The 19,057-nt window shown below is 30.4% G+C and overlaps 1 protein-coding gene across 1 annotated transcript; it reads right to left on the reverse strand.

Moving 5' to 3' along the window:
- Positions 1 to 2,490: 2,490 nt before the first annotated feature.
- LOC139495318 (uncharacterized) lies at positions 2,491 to 18,787 on the reverse strand. The gene is made up of 10 exons (XM_071283624.1): positions 18,757 to 18,787; positions 15,049 to 15,327; positions 14,068 to 14,255; positions 13,101 to 13,167; positions 12,161 to 12,376; positions 11,509 to 11,638; positions 10,328 to 10,519; positions 6,211 to 6,381; positions 3,490 to 3,574; positions 2,491 to 2,762 (listed from the first exon to the last, which is right to left on the reverse strand). The coding sequence occupies exons 1-10, from the start codon at positions 18,785 to 18,787 to the stop codon at positions 2,556 to 2,558; spliced, it is 1,566 nt and encodes a 521-aa protein (XP_071139725.1). The 3' UTR covers positions 2,491 to 2,555.
- Between the last annotated feature and the right edge of the window lie 270 nt (positions 18,788 to 19,057).

A 19,057-nucleotide genomic window follows, 5' to 3' on the forward strand; every position in this document is an offset into this window, starting at 1 on the left:
ATACATTATCACGACATATAAAAAAAAATCCATGCATACAAAATACATATTTTATTATTCCATGCATACAAAATATGGAAACTATCTGTTACAAGACAAAATTTACTTGCGGTTCCATACAATTTTAAATAATGGCTTAGTTTCTATTAAGGCAAATTAAACTTACAGACCAAGTACAATTAAAATGTACATGTATCTTTCAAGATTTTTAAAATTTTAAAAGCAACAAAAAAAACCAAATACAGATTCGCTGGACTGAACTTCATTAGTAAATTAGTAATATTTTATAAATTCAAAAGAAAGAATAAAGTCAAAATATTGAACAACTTATCTGTTAAGACCAAAAGGTATGAGAATACATTTTTTTATAGGAATTAATTATGCTTTATTGAAGAAGTTGTATCTAGAAGACTTAGACAGATGAACATTCATTGTGATTTTTTTTGATACACAGGTTAACAAACCTTACAAAAGAAAATTAACTAGACCATCAGTACATAAACTTTGGGACCAAACTTGAGAAAAAATCATGGGACCAGAACAAAATTAAATCTGTAGCTGTAAATAATGTCATGGTCTATATCTTCAATCATGACAAATAAAAGTATCAAGCATGATAGAAAAAAGAGTGAACTGGCATCAATAAATTGGTCATCATCCGCAACTTTTTTCCTTTCTTCCGTTATCTTTAGAAATACTGTTTGATAACCATACTCAGTCATACATGAGTGAGAAAGACAGGGATTATAATATTGTAGCATAGACCAAATAAAACTAACATGAATGAGATAGAATCCATCTCTGTATGCCCCCTGAAAAGGTTCTAATGTAAAAAAAGTGAGGAAGACTTAATTAAAGATTCTGGGTCCTGGGTACCCATCTGTGAATTACATTCTTTGACTTTAACCATTAACAAAGATATGTGGACATCATTTGAGACACAACTTCATATGTGATGCATATAAAATTATATATGAACATGGATATAATCGTGCCATATAATGTCACCCAGGCCACTTTTAGCTGTTCTTAAGTAAAACAAATGCAATATTTTCAAACACAAATTCAGCTATCCCACATTGACTTCAGTAATTTACCTGGATTTATGATTTAAAGATTTGCCAAATAATCATGATATTCTTTTTGACAGTGCTAAACAACCATGTGGGTACCTTTACATTACTTCAAATTATTCTCTCAAGTTTATTTATAATCACAGACCAGCTGATGCAAGTGAACATACATGCAAAGTATAGACTTTAAAAATCAGGAGTAGATCTTTACTACATGCATAGCATTGGGTTCACAACCTTAGTTTTAACCTTATGATTTTATATAAGTATGAAACATCTTCTGGTGTTAATGAATAAACATGTGGTATGGGTTTTGCTCATAGCGGAAGGCTGTACAGTGACCTGTAGCTGTAAATATCTGTGTCAGATGGTCTCTTTTGAAGAGTAATCTAATGTCTCATTGATATCATATAGCCACATATCCTTATTTATATTTACAAGTATAGTCTTCAAAATCATGACTGTAAAAAAGTCATTGAGCTGACAAAATTTGATACTGGTGGACGGACTGGTTGACAGACAGATCAAATTATGGTTGAACCATAATATCCAGGTATTCTTATTCAATGAATGACAGTTCAAGTAAATAAATATATATAAGCAATAAATTCTTCATTATGTCAATGGAACTGTTATTCATTCTTCATCTTTCAGGTATTCACTGAAGGCTTTCACACTTTTCTGTGGAACTTTATGGTCTTCGAATACAAATTTTATCCCATTGCTATCTCTTGAGGCAGCCAGTTTAAGATGTTTAAGAGAAATACCCTCTTTCGCCAGTCTTACACAGATCAGCCTACTTACTGCCTTGCTCTTTAAGATATCGGAGTAAGAATCCAGACATTTGTGGTAAACAAATGCATACAAATCATCAGATTTGATGTGGTGAGCCAATTTCATTTCATATAAACTATGCAAGGATTTAACATCCTCAATAGCATTGTGAGCCAAGTAAGTTTCTCCTAAAAAATGCTTCACAAGGGTTTCCTGTTTGAAGTTAGGAATATCTGAATTTGAAACATATTTTTTGGCAACTTTCAAAGTGTCAATAAATCCTTTAACAATAGTAGAAAATGATGTAAAAAGTTTACATTCCTTTAATTTTTCACTAATTATTGGAATGTCAAAATTGCAAATATTATGTCCAATTAGAATTGGATTGTTAAATTCTTTGATGAAGGAAATAAAATCTAGCAGTGCTTTCTGTAGTGTTACAGGTTCCACTTTTTGACCTCTTACATACATTGTGTTTGTTGAATGACTATATGTTATTCCAGTTACCTTACTGGCTTCAATATTAATTTCAACTCGTGGAATAACATATCTCTGAAACTTTTTCCCATTTGTAAGTGCTGCTATTTGAGTGATGTCACTTTTTCTACCTAATCCGGTGGTTTCAAGGTCAAAGAAAACATAACTTTCAGTTTCATCTATTTTCAAAGGCAGTGGAATGTCAACTCCTTGGTCAGGGTCTTCTTGAATTCACAATTCCAACTGGTTTTCATAAGTTTTACCCTCTTTTACCAAATCTTTTCTGGAATTAATATTTCGCTTCCTTTTTTTCTGAATTCTGGTGATCTTGAATTCTTTTGACTGTTTTTTTATCTTTCTTTTTTCCTTTTTTTTGTCTCGAGCTGATGCAATTGACATAGTCAATTCACCAGGAGAAAGGCAGGCTGCTTCATTAACCTGAAAGATACGAAAAACTAACATGATCCATCTATTACACCAGTACACTGTCAATTTCTTGCAAAATACCACATAAATTGGGGTCAAATGCTTATTTAATTTAGAAAGATCATATCATAAGCAACAAGTGTACTAAGTTTCAAGTTGATTGCACTTCAGCTTCATCAAAAACTGCCTTGACCAAAAACTTTAACCTGAAGTGGGCCTAACAGATCCACAGACAAACGAATGGACAGACAGACAAACGAAAGAACAGAGGCACAGACCAGAAAACATTATGCCCCTCTTCTATCGTAGGTGGGGCATAAAAACTTAGCATGTTGACCTTAATTCAGCAATCTGCATAAGATCTAATAACTGACAGAGATTTCAAAATATACACATTTGACTTTAGTAATAAATAAGCAAACAGTTTTCTTTTTCTTCTGCTATTTTTGATAATGAAAGAATATATATTTAAGTCAGATCTAATAAGTCATTGCTTGATTTATGGTTGCTTAACGTTCAGTGGCAAATATGTCATGCATGTTCAGGACGATAACAAATGAACACTTGTGGCCTCACATTCTGTAAAGTAGTTTCAGTGGATTTTATATTTATCTCCACATTCCTGGTCAACCTTCTAAAATATAAAGCTTAACACGGCCATAGTTGCGGCCTGATCACTTTTCCTAAGTCAAGCTGTCTGTGACAAAAGTTTCAGACTCGACAAAAACCAATAACTTACTTTTGACAAATAACCATATCCCTCATTTTTCTGCAGAACTGCTGCCGACAGCCTATTTTGAAGGGAACAGGATCCACCATAATGTCTGAAATAGAATGATTGATTAATTTATTTTGAAGACCATATTATTAGTTACACAGTGTGCAATTGTCCTTATAGGAGAATGTTATTGGCCCAATAAATTCAGTATTAGGACAATTGAACACTGCAATGAATTTATCCTGCTTTTGTTATATGACATATTTAGACAATATATGTATAGTGTCTTGAAATATGAAATTTATTTGTATGAGGCTAAAAAACGGGAAAATGCATACAAATAAATTTCATATTTCAAGACACTATACGTATATTGTTTTTATACTGAAATCGAAAAAAAATATTTAAAAATGAAACAAGAGTGCACACACTGAAATGTCTCGCCTTCTTAACTAATCATTGATACTATCTTGATAGACCTAAATATAAAGCTTTATTACAACTGTCACATAAACTCAACATTAACCAAGAAAAGGAAACATTGATCAATCAACCATGAAAATGAGGTCAAGGTCAGATGAACCATGCCAGGCAAACATGTACAGCTAACAATTCTTCAATACAACAAATATAGTTGACTTATTGCTTATAAATAAAGAAAAAAATAACAGACCAAAACACACAAACACTTAAAACTTAGCAATGGACCGTGAAAATGAGGTCAAAGTCAAATAAAACCAGCGTAACTGACATATAGATCATAAAATATGTCCATACACCAAATATAGTTGACCTAATGCATAAAGTATTAGAAAAATAGACCAAAACTAAAAAACTTAACTTTGACCACTGAACCATAAAAAATGAGATCAAGGTCAGATGACACCTGTCAGCTAGACATGTACACCTTACAATCATTATATACACCAATTATAGTAGACCTATTGCATATAGTATAAGAAAAACAGACCAAAACACAAAAACTTAACTATAACCACTGAACCATGAAAATGAGGTCAAGGTCAGATGACACCTGTCAGCTAGACATGTACACTTACAATCATTCCATACACCAATTATAGTAGACCTATTGCATATAGTATAAGAAAAACAGACCAAAACACAAAAACTTAACTATAACCACTGAACCATGAAAATGAGGTCAAGGTCAGATGACACCTGCCAGTTGGACATGTACACCTTACAGTCCTTCCATACACCGAATATACTAGACCTATTGCTTATAGTATCTGAGATATGGACTTGACCACGAAAACTTAACATTGTTCACTGATCCATGAAATGAGGTCGAGGTCAAGTGAAAACTGTCTGACAGACATGAGGACCTTGCAAGGTACGCACATACCAAATATAGTTATCCAATTACTTATAATAAGAGAGAATTTAACATTACAAAAAATCTTAACTTTTTTTTCAAGTAGTCACTGAACCATGAAAATGAGGTCAAGGACATTGGACATGTGACTGACAGAAAGTTCGTAACATGAGGCATCTATATACAAAGTATGAAGCATCCAGGTCTTCTACCTTCTAAAATATAAAGCTTTTAAGAAGTGAGCTTACACCGCCGCCGCCGCTGGATCACTATCCCTATGTCGAGCTTTCTGCAACAAAAGTTGCAGGCTCGACAAAAACTATGTAACAAAAATTGTTAAAAAAAGTGTTTGGAATTTCCCTTTTGGGGTACCATTTTGGGGTATTTCCATAAGAGCGTAGTCCAGGCGGTAAAACATTGACCTATTAAGGAATTAGAAAGGGAAAATGAACTTAATTGATAACATTTGATAACCATGGTATATAAATAACCAATTTGAAGACATAAAAGTTTAAATTCATAAAAGTTTGACCATTGTTACTTTACGTTGTCATGGTCGTGACGTGACGTTGTTGATGAAATACAATAAGGAGGCGGGGCTTATAGGTTAGTTGGGGTCATTGACGTATAAAGCTTACGTTTATACGTATAGCTTTATCTGTATAGTAAAATAGCTGATTGCAGTATAATATCATATTCAAATTCAATATTATGACAAAATCAGCAAAATATATTTCAGATATTGAAACTAAAACTGTAAAAAAATAAAAATATTTGGACTATAAAGCATCTCAATTTTTTTTTTATTTGGTCAATGGTATAAGGGAGATAACTCCAATTGATGTAATTTAAAAATGTACTGAAATTTATTAGAACAATATCAACCAATCAAATTGCGAGAAATTACTCTAAATCAGGATAATGTTTTTGTGGTTATACCTTATACTTTATATTGATTAATATAAATTAAAAACAAATTAATTATGAATGCAATAACTTATATATATGATCATGAATATTCGTAAAGAGTACACACAAGCTGTAAATTACTAAACATTATAAAGTATGTACAGAAGTCAAACTATAACTATGAGTCGATTCAAACACTAAAGAAAATATTCTGTCCAACATTAAACCAAGAACATTTGTAAGTTCAATTATCTCCCTTGAAATATTTTAGACATAGATTATACTTAGTCATATTCATATCATAGTCCAAATGTGTAAAGTTTCATCAGTATCAGTCCATTTGTTCAGGATAAGTTGCTCTTCGAAGACATATGGACAAACAGACATAAGGTGATATATTTTTTGTTGGGGATTTTACAACAAAATGAAAAGACCCAATTTGCATACACATATTGGCATGTCATGCATTAGCTCTTTGTGAATACTGTTGTAGATACCTTGCTTTAGGTGCCTTTACTGATACAAGTTGATTAAAACTTTCATTGGCTTGTGTTGATCCTAAATCAGTTATGGATTCACTCCTACTTATCATCTTTCTGACTAAGCTGTTTAACTCCTCCTTTAATCCATCAGATGTCAGTGGTTTCCCGTTTGGCAGACTTTTGTACCTAAATTCAAATAAAAAATCAATACTGCAAGTATGACAATTAGTTTATGTAGAGTTGAAAAGTGGCTCTATAGAGCCTGTGTTGCTCACCTTGGTCCAATGTGCATAATCAACAAAGGACACTCCCAAAACTTTTAAAACAATATATGAAAAAATTTCTGTTTTGTTGATATTTATTAATGATTGTTTAGTCTATTTAGTTTCTCTCTATCTTTCATAGTACAGTACTACCTGTGACTTTATCTTATCAATGGTGGCCATAAAAAATATGTTCACCATGGTGGCCCTATATGTTCATCATCATACCCCCTGTTGCTTTTTTAATACACAAGGTATTAATCAAAAACTAGTCAAGGATAAAGGGAAATCTTGAATGCATTGAAGTGTTAAAATTATATAACTTACAGGTCATGTGTCTCAGGTAAAATATACATGTATGTGTTTGTCAAATTTAATAACTGCATGTGATTATGACAAGAAATTCAAAAATAAAATGAAATAATAAAAGTAGTTGAACAAGCAGCTTAATAAAAAAATAATTGTCTTATGACTATTAGTTTTGATATTATACCTTTTAAATAATTTTGAATCAATTGAAGTTAATTCTTATATAAAGTCTATTTTTTGGTAAGTGAAGAATAAATGAATATCATTTTCAAATATACTGCACACATTTACAATGCCTGCCTTTTTCTGTTGACAAGGTCCAAATTAATTTTCTAAAATCAAAATGGTTTATTATTGTAGATAGACTGATCTGCATTCAACATTGTTTAACATATGATTAAGATTGTCTTTAGGACTTACGCTAAATAAAATTTAGGCAATCCATTATTTCTCTATTGAATAAAATATTTTATGTATTAGAAATATTCATTACAGCAAAATTTGATAATATTGTCATATGATATTTTAAACATGATCCATGTTTTAGAGGTTAAGCATTTTTTTTACTTTTGTTCTTGGGTAAGAGAAGGTAAATAATTTTAAATAGATTATCTCAAAGTTGTTTTGTTAATTTTACAATCAAGGAATAGGTGTCCTTCATTGATCTACAAGACATACAAGAGGCACAGTTTACACATTCTATCCTTTCTAGGAATTTTATACATTGTATTGTCCACTATTTTCTATTTCTAAATTATGACCAAAAATTCTCTACCTATTGACACAGTCAAGTTTACAGTTTTTATCATAAGTTTTTATTTTTAGATTTTTCTTTAAAATCATTTTTTATTAAGGACTTTAAAAGTCTTAATTCATTCAAGTCCCTGAAATTATTAACTTTATCTAAAAGGCCTAGGTTGAGTGAAATATTCTTTGCAAATGTATACCAAGAATGTGTACGTATCTAGCACTATCGACAATATATACACTGAAAAAAAATATGATTTTATTAATAGACCATAAAAGTGTCACCATGTTTAGAAGTGCACTTTATATTTTCTGGAGACAAACTTTGCAAAACAATTAACCAAACTGAAGATAACATATTAAATAACTTTCAAGACAATTTCTTTAAATTTTTAAAGAAATTGTCTTGAAATTTATTAAATATAATTTCTTTTCATAAGATTCACTTTATTCAGATTTATAAAAACATTTTTCATTATGATTAGCATTTTTAATGAACATTTATCAAAATTTGATGATAGGTGGGCATTTGGAAAATAATTTAAGTCTTCAGTGATTGTTAGTGCACAACTCTTGTTTTGAGATTTGAAATAAATTGAGATAAACAAAATTAGCTTTTTCCTAAACCATATAATGACACTTGTAGTTTTCCTGAATAATACAAGTTGTTATCAAAATTTATTGTTAAAAAATTGATATTGATCATCTTATTTTGTTAAAAAATTGATATTGATCATCTTATTTTGTTAAGAAACCGACTTGTTTAATTACTTTCATCTTTTTTTTAATATCACTTGCATGATTATTATATATTTAGTTATTATTATAGTAATAACTCATTTAATAATGTTAACAAACGATTTAATACAATGTTCATCATATAGATTTATTTAAACCTTTTACTTAAAAAACAATTATTAAAAGTCTGTTTATTTCAAATGCTTCAATAACTTTATCTTTGACTTTTTGCCATTTCTACTCAAGATTCTTACCAAGAAGAAATTAAAAGAATAAGAAACAAACAAGTAATGAAACAAAACATAAAAAAATGAGAAAAAAAAACAATTAAAAAATAAAAAAATTAAATAAAATATAAGACAAAAAAAATAATAATAAATTGACAGACTAAAACAATATTTTATTCTACATTTTCAAAAAAATCCCTGATTGATTTTAACAGGTAACATAATTAGATAAAAAATCTACCTATGATTTATGACCCCCAATAAATGGCCAACATCTCAAGATTGAATACCCCAATAAATGTTCACCATTGGATGTTGACCATGCAAGAGGGTGGACATAACTAAGAGGATGTCACAGGTTGTACTGTATATTAACCATATTTGACTGGCTCATCATTTTTTTTTTAAATTCAGATTTCTATTATAATTTATCATTATTTACAGCAAATGCAAAAATGGAAAAATGGTCCCTATGGGCAATAACCCTAAATAGAAGATGTCAAACTATTTCCTTCATTGCCTCATATTAGATCTTGTATTGCTGATAATCCTCAATAATATTATAGGGTTAGTTGCATGAATATTGGAGAATATTGTCCCGAGTAGAATTTTATGTTGCACAAGCTTGCAAGTGTAATATATGTTCTATGAGGGACAATATTCCCCAATATTCATGCAATAACCCTTTTATTGTATCATTGTATAGCAATATAATATTTGAAAGTAAAATTTGGTTTAAAGTAAGATTTTGTTGTTGATGACGTCATTAATTTTTGAAGATTTATTGCACTAGTGCTATATTGTAATTTATCATATACTTAGACTAAATAACATATGATTTTTACTGTATGATAATAGCATTATATATATATATGAATTGGTGCTTAGCGGGCTGATATGAAAAGTTTATCACATGCTTCGATTGTTATCACATGCTTTTCCGTAACGTTATCGCATGGCATTCCAGTGATACTTGGCAAATTCCACAAAATACACCTCAAATGCTACGTATTCAATGAAAAACATTACAAAGTAGTGTACAAATCAATGATTTGGATATTAGAAAGTTAATTGTGTAAAATAATAATAAAAAAATAGATAAATAAAAAACAAACAAACAAACAAATTATTAGTAAATGCATTTTAAAGTTTTAAACAATATAATTTTAAAATTACTTTTAAAAAATTGATTTGCCAACATGTTTATTATGTATATTTTTGTCGATTCGTCCATATTAAAATATTTTTCTTCTCTGTTTAGTCATATGATAGAAAGATTTCATATCGAATGTACTAAATTTGGGGTTCGTGAACTTTTCACTCTTTGAACTCCTATATGGGAACCACGTTAAAGGATCAATATATAATTCATTTTTTTTTCTCCACTGTTGAAGCATATGCGGCTCTTGTGCTGATATTGAACCTTGGGCTGATAATACATGTGATATGAAAAAAGCCATGTAATAATCTGATATTATTGCATGCTATACTTTTGGTTACTTTCTGTGGGAAATATTATATAGCTATGCAATAATGTAGGGTTATTGCATGAATATTGGGGAATATTGTCCCGAGTAGAATTTTATATTGCACGAGCTTGCGAGTGCAATATTTGTTCTACGAGGGACAATATTTCACAATATTCATGCAATAACTCTTTTATTGTATAGCAATATAATATTTGAAAATAAAAATTGGTTTAAACTAATATTTTGTCGTTGATGACGTTATGAATTTTTAAGATTTATTGCACTAGTGCAATAATGGAATTTATTGCACGCTAACTTTTGGTTACTTTCTGTGGGAAATATTATATTGCTATACAATAAAATGAGTTTTTGTGCTTACTTGAAATTTTCAGGATTTGTGTTATATGTACACCAGTCAACATCTTCACATTTTTCATGACTACCAAATACATGTGGCACAATTCTTTCCAGATTACATTTGATGTCATCTTCTGTCTCTCCCCCTTTTATTGCATACATAAAACATCTCAAAATGTACTGCCTGGTTTCATCTTTCTGTAACTCCCTGTAACTGCAAATAAATGTGCATGCATAGACCATTAAACTGCAAGTTGCAATAACTCTTTAAAAATTATGCATATCAATGAAAATAATGTAAGTATAATAAAAAGGGGCATTTTTAAAGCTCAAAATGTCAAAGTCTGGATGTTGGAATATATAAATTTTTATCAAAGAAGCCCAAGAATTAAATTTTTTATTGAATAACAAAAAAATCAATTTTGGACCTTTTGGACTTCAATGTGGACCAGTTAGACAACAAAATATCAATAATCTAAATCCATGGTTAGATTCAGCATATTAAAGAACCCCATTTATTCAATTTCTGTTTAATTTTGAACCCCAATTTGGTGCATCTTAAAAACAGGGACCATAATTTAAAATCTATTGACATGTTCAGATTCAGCATATATAAAAGTATCCCTAGAATCAAAACTTCCAAAATCAATTCCAACCATCCTTTTGTTGTCATTAATCTTGTTTGCAATATCTGATAGATTTCTATTCACTTATAAATACTAAAATTATTGTGCAAAAACCAAATATGTTCAGACGACTACAACAACTTAAGGTGGTACCCAACACTTTCACTAAAATTAATTTGGCTCTTTTAATTTTCATAAAATTTTGACAAAGTATTTACGGCCCTTTGACTAAAATATAAAATCTTTTAAAAATTTGAACCAACCATTTTATCATAAAAAATACACTGGTTATATAGCAGTTTGACAAACACTAATTTTGATCAATGAGAAGCTTGATATATCCTTTCCAACACAACGTAATTAAAACGTTCAGCTGATTTTACAGAGTTGTCTCCCTGTAGTATCAGGTACCACCTTAATATCAAATACGCTTATCTCGCCAAAAAATGTTTTTGCGGTCACATTAAAATCTAAATTTGTACATACAAAACTTTTTTTTAAACCACATGTCTGTATTTTTAAAGGTTTGTTCTTTGTTGTTTTTTTTCCAAAATTATTGATTAACAGAAGTATATACCTTTTAGAAATATTATGCAAGCTTGTAGATATTCCCTTTTTGACATGGTTCTGGTCGTCCTTTTTTGAAATGTTGTCAAACTCAACTTGTAGTCTTGCTGTTGTTGATGCATCATTATCTGCATGCACAACTGAAACAGAACTTGAGAATATACATAAAGGACTAAAATTTAGGACCAGAAAAAAATTGGCAATTGAAATTTTCATTAAACATGACAAACATACCATATGGGCTTTACTCATTGTTGAAGGCCGTACCGTGACCTATAGTTGTTAATGTATGTGTCATTTTGGTCTTTTTGTGGGTCATTTGCAATCATACCACATCTTCTTCATGGTTCATGGTTCATTCTGACCTAACTTAATGTTGAATTTGTATAAAACATTCAATAGAACACCATTTCCTAACACACATAGACTTAGGAAAATTAGAGATGATCTTATGTAATTGCAACTGCATATTATAATAATAGTTGATGTAGTTTTTGATTGACCTAGAAATGACGTACTGGAACATGCTTAGGTTAGCTTATCAAAGATGTGAACCTGAATGGCATTGTCAAAATCACAAAGGCAACACTTTAGTGTAACACCTTTTGGCTTCATTATATAACAGAACTGTAATGATGCTTTATTGTAAAGATATTATTAACCTTTGATTTCACATCCATCATCTTTCAACCTGTGAGCCATTGTAACAGCCATGTCCGCCTCCATAGCTTTACTTGATCCATGCCAATTCAAATGGCAGTCATGGTCTGGAACAGTTTCTTTCCTGGATTGGTGGTACTCACAGGTCTTACATGCTTTACTGCGTAATTCAAAAGACAGTACTTTCCCAGATTCTTTTCCAATGAAGGTTGAGTGTCCTGTAGAAAGTTTAAATGTAATTATTATCCCGTACAGAAATTGCTAACAAAAGCACATGAGTTTCACATGTGAAGCACATGAGATGCACGTAAGAATTGTATGCAAATAAGTTTGCTCACATGTGCAGTTAGATAGTTTATATGTGCACAAAAAAAATCCAGAACTGATTATTATAGTCCATTCTTATGTTGTACTGTAATACCACTGTTCCAGGTTAGGGTAGGGTCAGGATCCTGATAACACGTTTAACCCACCACATTATGTATGTAGCATGTCTGCCCAAGCCTGTTATTCAGTGGTTATCATTGCTTATGTGTTACATATTTGTTTTTCATTCATTTTTTTAAATGAATAAGGCCATTATTTTATTAGTTTGATTTTTTTTACATTGTCATTTCAGGGCATTTTAGAACTGACTATGCGGTATAAGCTTTACTCATTGTTGAAGGCTGTAGGGTGACCAATAGATGTTAATTTCTATTTTATTTTGGTCTGTTATGGAGAGTTGTCTAATTGGCAATCATACCACATCCTCCTATATATTTTCTCAAACTCATTGCATTAATAAATCAGACATAACATATACAGTAACAAAAAAAAACACCATATTTAATTACTTTGTTTTGTTTCAATAAACTGGAGGTTTAAGAGTAAATTATTGCTTGATTGCTTTGATTTTTTAAGTTTGGTTTCAACTGGTTTTACTGAAAACATCATTCTTACCAGTATTACTATTGTAATTCCACCCAGAGCCTCTCTTCTGCCAACCACCATCAAAACTAGCTTCAACCTATCAAAATATAATTTTATTTCTAGTATTATATATATATATATATATTATATCTGCCTGCATGTAAATATAATTTGAAAGAAAGTGTATCTATATATAGACAGACTGTAAGTCAGGGTAAATTTAATGACCATTTTATTCTTTTTATTCTTGTATAAAACATTCAATAGAACACCATTTCCTAACACACATAGACATAGGAAATCTAGAGATGATCTTATGTAATTGCAACTGCATATTATAATAATAGTTGATGTAGTTTGATGTAGTTTTTTTGTGCACATATAAATATTTTATTCTTCCTGATTTTTTAAAAATTAATTGGTAGAAAGTTTTTTTAATGTAAAATGTTTCATTTATATAGTTATGGGAAGATGTGGTATGAGTGCCAATGAGACTTGTAACTCTCCATCCAAACAACGATTTATAAAAGTTTAAAAAAAATAAAATATACATGTATATATGAATCAATATACATGTATATGGTATATATTGGATATTTGTAGAAATAAAATATCTTAATAAAAAAGAGTAATTAAAATCAATTTTATAGTCTATATAAACTATATATATTAGAACAGGAACATCAAATCAGGTATATAAGTGCAAACAATGTATCATAAAGGAATTCTGACTAATTTTCATAAAGTGTCCATATTTTATACCCTTTGGTCTATAGTTTTGCAGTCAATATATATATATTATATAGTAAGCTAACATGCATGAAACCTGACTGAAAACAGTTGTTAAAAGTTTGATCTTCTGTTATGCTGTAAAACAATGGTTTGGATTGGCAAAAAATACATTAAACCCAAAAAATGATGTTACACACCATGTTTCATTAAAATAAAAATTGTTTTTCTTCATTTCAAGGCATAAATTTATATTTATTAAACTTACATTATTATTAGTACTCTGTGCTTTTTCTTCTTCCTGTGCAGTTCTGCATGATGTGTTTGCAACTTCCCCAATCTGCTTACTTAACTCCTTCTCCTTCTTCCTCAGAGTGTTTTCACTGATAGATGGCAAATTACATTCAGCTAGAAAGTTTTGTAGATGGGTAGGCCCTATTCCTGCATGTATCATTCCTGAAACACATAAAGATAGTAAGAAAAAAGATATATTAAAAATGCATGTAATTTTCTCTAAACAAAGTTTTAGGTTAAGGTATGAGACATTTTTGAAGGTTTTTGAATATATTATAAATAGACATTTGGTGATTAATATACTTTTTGCACTGGATTTGTCATAAGGACAATTTAAGAAAAGAATAGGGTTGTCTGCATGTGCATGGTGTATACATTATTGTACATTTAGTTTCTGCTTTAATGATGGCATTGTGGTATTTGTATAAATCATTTGTATTCATGGTTAATGTTTGAAAAGAAATACATTTCATTTACCAAATCAAAGACATATTTTCTTAGTTAACCATGATTTAAAAATGTAATAAAAAAATATAGGGGGCCTGGTCCTTCCTATTATATAACAAAAAAAATGATGCATTCTTTAAAGGGATCACTGTAGCATAACTGGAACACATGCCTCCTCTTACTGGAGCCTTAGGGGGTGGGGTGGGGGAGGGCTTATAAAATTTTGCATGGTTTTAATTTGCATTTAATTGCAAGCTTTAACATGTTTAAGCAGGGAGGGGAATATACAACTTACAAGTACAATACATGAGTCTATAATAGAATAGAATATTTTTATTTCCCAAATTACAGGGCACATAAAGGGCATTAAATCAGATACTATGTATCTTAAATCTGTATGAAGTACAAAGGGACTCTCTATTACTAGCTACATTTATGGAAGATTCTAGCTAAACTTGATTAGGTTTTTTATGCTAAAAATTGTATTTTTTTCTAAATGTAAACCTACCTAATGCTGCTTTTGTGTTGATGTCATAACTGCCTGTTGGTCCTCTTTTTCCTGTCTGGACATCAGTGACTGTTGCACAAAGATCACATCGAATCATGATAATTCCACTTAAACCAAACAGCTTTTCTCCTACTGTATTTGACAGGTGAAGAGGGGACTTGCAGATACAGCAATACATTCCCACTGCGAGGAGATCTAATTCAACTATCCTCCTCCCCAAACCCCAAGACTGTTGTTTCCCATAAAGTGGGTCAGTGAATTCAGCCTCTGCTGCTATATCTGTGTGATTATGAAAGTAGTTGGAGTGGTCATTGAATACTCCAACTACCTAAGGGTCCTTCTGCTTTAATTCATTTGACCATTTAAAAAAATTTGACCTCTTATTCTTTTTAACACTAGCTTTTCCAAATTTGCCTGTTACATCTCTTTCCTGGTTCATTTAAGCAAAAATTTTAAACTATATATAGATTGGAATAGTACAACAATACAGTCATTCCCAAAAAATGGGTACAATTACAAAATTTCAGTGTCGCCGGCAAATAACCACAAAATGCAAGCTTAACATATGTCACAGATAATCTTTTTCGTGTTCTAAGTGATTAATATGTATACTAAAATAAAATTATATTCTTTTGTGATGTATATCGTAAATATATTTGTGTGATTTTCTATTCAATATACGGAAATCACACGAATTCCGAATGTCGCCAAGAAAAACTCCAAATATCGTTGTGAATTAAAATACTTTATTTCATCTAAATCATGATTAGATTTGCTTTTTTTATTTGACACTATATTGATCTTTATCCACAAAAATATTTTAGAATCAAAAGTTATAATATACACTTTTATTTTCCCATTAAACCAATGTCGCCGATAAACGTATAACCTACCGTAACGTATCTTTAGGTACAGTCAAAACATATTTATATGATTGGAAATCATGCCCAAAGTGACTTTAAGCAAAGTTGATACATCAAATTTTAAAATTCTGTCTTTAACTTTTATTGCAATGAAACGAAAAATCAAAAAAAATCTTCTCTTTCTCTTTTTTTCGATTGTCGCATATAAGAATCCAACATACGTAACGCGTATTTTGGAACGCACTAACCAAGAACAAATCAAAATGATGATTATTTCATTGAAATCTCCCATAAAGCTTCTCAATAATCAGTTTTGAGAAAGCAACTCAACAATATTGTTACATATTTCCATGTATAATGTAAATAAAACTAACCTCCGTTTAAATAACCTCCGTGACGAAGTTATTTACAGTTAAGTTGTCAGACTTTTTTATCAGTATCAGCGGCTGCCGACACTGCCGAAAGTCATTTCTGTAGCAGACATCATTTATTATAAAGAAAACAGACAAACAAAATACAGATTTTGAGAAAAAAAATGTTGTTTTGAGAAAGGTAGGTTAACTTGTTTTTTCCCTATTATGTGAGCAACATTATAACGTTATCAGCCATTTTCTTAGATTAAAAATAGTCTACAACACAACTTGTGTAATTACGACTACAATCATAACTTTAACAGCGGTTTATGGCAAACATTTTCAAGATTATTTAGGACTCATCAATGTAACGGAGGTTATGCAAATAAAAAAAATCTAAAGATGTAAACACGATCATACCAATTGAAATTCTTGTACATTGTTATAGATACCAAATCAGTTCATCAATTATCATTAATAAAAATCAAAAGGTGATGTCAATCATAGACGACATAATTGATTTACGTTACGGAGGATAAAAATTTAAGGAAAAACGTTTTTTTTTCTCTAACAGGACTTTACTCTTTTTAGATAACGATTTACTAAGAAAAATGTTTAATTCTGTTGTCTTGTTTGTCATTTAATTCCAATATTTACATTCATTTATATGTTTGCTGTTGGTAAGAACTGGAATTGTCCGTTATGGAGGTTTTAAATGTCGTTACGGAGGATAGACATTTTCGAAATGAAACTATTTTGACTCCAAAACTTCATAGTTGAGTATGACACATACATTATGGTGTGAAGGAAGATGACATTATCTGTATAGAGCTAATAAAATTAAGTTGAACAGTATTCGGTTTAGGTAAAACATATTTTTGAGTGAAAGTTCATGAATCGTTACGGAGATTTTGACAAGAACAAGTCCATTTGACTAAAAGAAACATTTAACTTGATAGAAAACAGTTTTTTAGTTTGTAATGTCAATAAATTGTTTAGAAAAGCGAGCATTAAAGAGTTAAGTGTTACTATGTATCAGCATTCAGATATTGGTTTGATATCAACCTCCGTAACAAAGATGGGGGTGTGGATTAATACAAGCATAAAAAATACATACAAGTGATTCAAAACATAAATAATAGGGTTTTTCCTAGAAAGCTGTATTATGAAACTAAAATATTATACAGCATAACATTTCATTAGTTTAAATCTATTACTAAATAAGGTGTGAAAACTACTTATTTGAATTTTTTTTAAAACACTATATTAATTCATACCTTAAAATTGGTATTTACTTTCAATACATACAGAATAATACGTATAAATCAGTTTGCTATGGTGATAAATGTAACCCATTTCACATGAGCCTGGATTTAAATCTTTTGTTTTTCTCTAATGCAATTTTTAAGATGACTTTATACAACACTAACCTCCGATACGTTCATACTTACCTTGTCTTACAAAAAATGCTATAACTAGAAAACAACTAAAATGGTGTAAGTAAAAATTTAAAAAATGACAGACTAGATATAGACACAGAAGAAAACAACACTCTCTCTCTGCTCAGTTGAAATTGATTTTTTAACAGTGTCTACATTCGAATTGTACCCATTTCAGTAGGACAACCGGATGTGCCTTTTCGGCCAAAATGTGATTCGGCGGCGCTCAGTTGTCCTACGCCGAAAATTGGACTATTTTGCGTCGACCGACGTCAACTGAATAATGGCGCGCTTTTGTATTTTTTTTTAAATTAGTTTGCGGCAAAGTGCGGATGATAAATACTGTCGATTTTAAGCATATCTACATGAGAGAAATATATGAGTTTACAGATTATTTTCATTTTTGATCATTGAAACATAAGGAAATCTTATTTTTTTACATCTGAAAATAGAATTTCGGATTTTGATTTTCTGCACTATAGGATTAAATGTCTATATCAAAAATGGGAACAAAAAAATACCTATCCTTCGATTTGCTAAAAATTTTTACAACCTATTCTCGCGAGTTTTTGGCATCGAAATTCGTAAGGAACAGAGGTGTCCAAGCCAGGGCAAAAATTTGTTCCCATTTTAAAGTAGGGGTCTCAATCTTTTATAGGGTTTTCCTTGCATGGTCGGTAGATTTGAAAATTGGAAGAGTTTCTGTTTTTAAAGTAAATATTTATTCAAATATCATGAAAAGGTGAATCATTAGGTATAAAACCACTTTAAATATAGCAGTTTGTGTCACTGAATTGTATAATTATAGATTTTTTTCGAAATTGAAGAAGGCGCCATTTTTGGTTATTTTTCCATTACGTCTATTGATATGCTAAAATTATGAGGTGTTTCTAAAAAATCTCCGACTCAATTTTTTTAAAACTTTCATATGCTAATATTTGGTACAAAATGTATGTGTTTTGAAAAAATTAGGCACTTCTATCGAGTAGAAATGGAGAATGGTCACCTTTACTTTGTATGTCCCCACTATGGGGGCCCTGTTCCTCCCTTTACCTTGTTTCTGAAGAACACGATAGTAATTCATCTCTCGAAAAAATTATCCACTAAAAATAGTTGAAACATATCAAATATCTTAAGACATCAATAAATTTTACTGGATGTGATTTTTTAAGCAGAATTGCCGGAATCGACCTCAACCGAAGTTGTGTCAGTATATAGATAAACGTTGTCAATTTCCGGCGCCGAAAATGCCAACGTAAAATGTCATTAAAAGTTGGATTCTTTTCTTCTTTGTAGCAATTTTGTTAATTTTTATGCCAAGGAAGGCATGCAATATGTTGAATCCATATCAACG

Source organism: Mytilus edulis, chromosome 11, assembly GCF_963676685.1.
Source record: "Mytilus edulis chromosome 11, xbMytEdul2.2, whole genome shotgun sequence".
In the NCBI taxonomy this organism is placed as follows: domain Eukaryota; kingdom Metazoa; phylum Mollusca; class Bivalvia; order Mytilida; family Mytilidae; genus Mytilus; species Mytilus edulis.

Coding starts and splice junctions, on each gene's coding strand:
- LOC139495318 (XM_071283624.1), bottom strand. CDS start 18,787: ATGAATTACTATCGTGTTCTTCAGAAACAAG. Junction 14,256..15,048: donor CAACACAAAAGCAGCATTAG/GTAGGTTTACAT, acceptor TATGTGTTTCAG/GAATGATACATGCAGGAATA. Junction 2,763..3,489: donor GATATGGTTATTTGTCAAAA/GTAAGTTATTGG, acceptor CGTATCTTTCAG/GTTAATGAAGCAGCCTGCCT.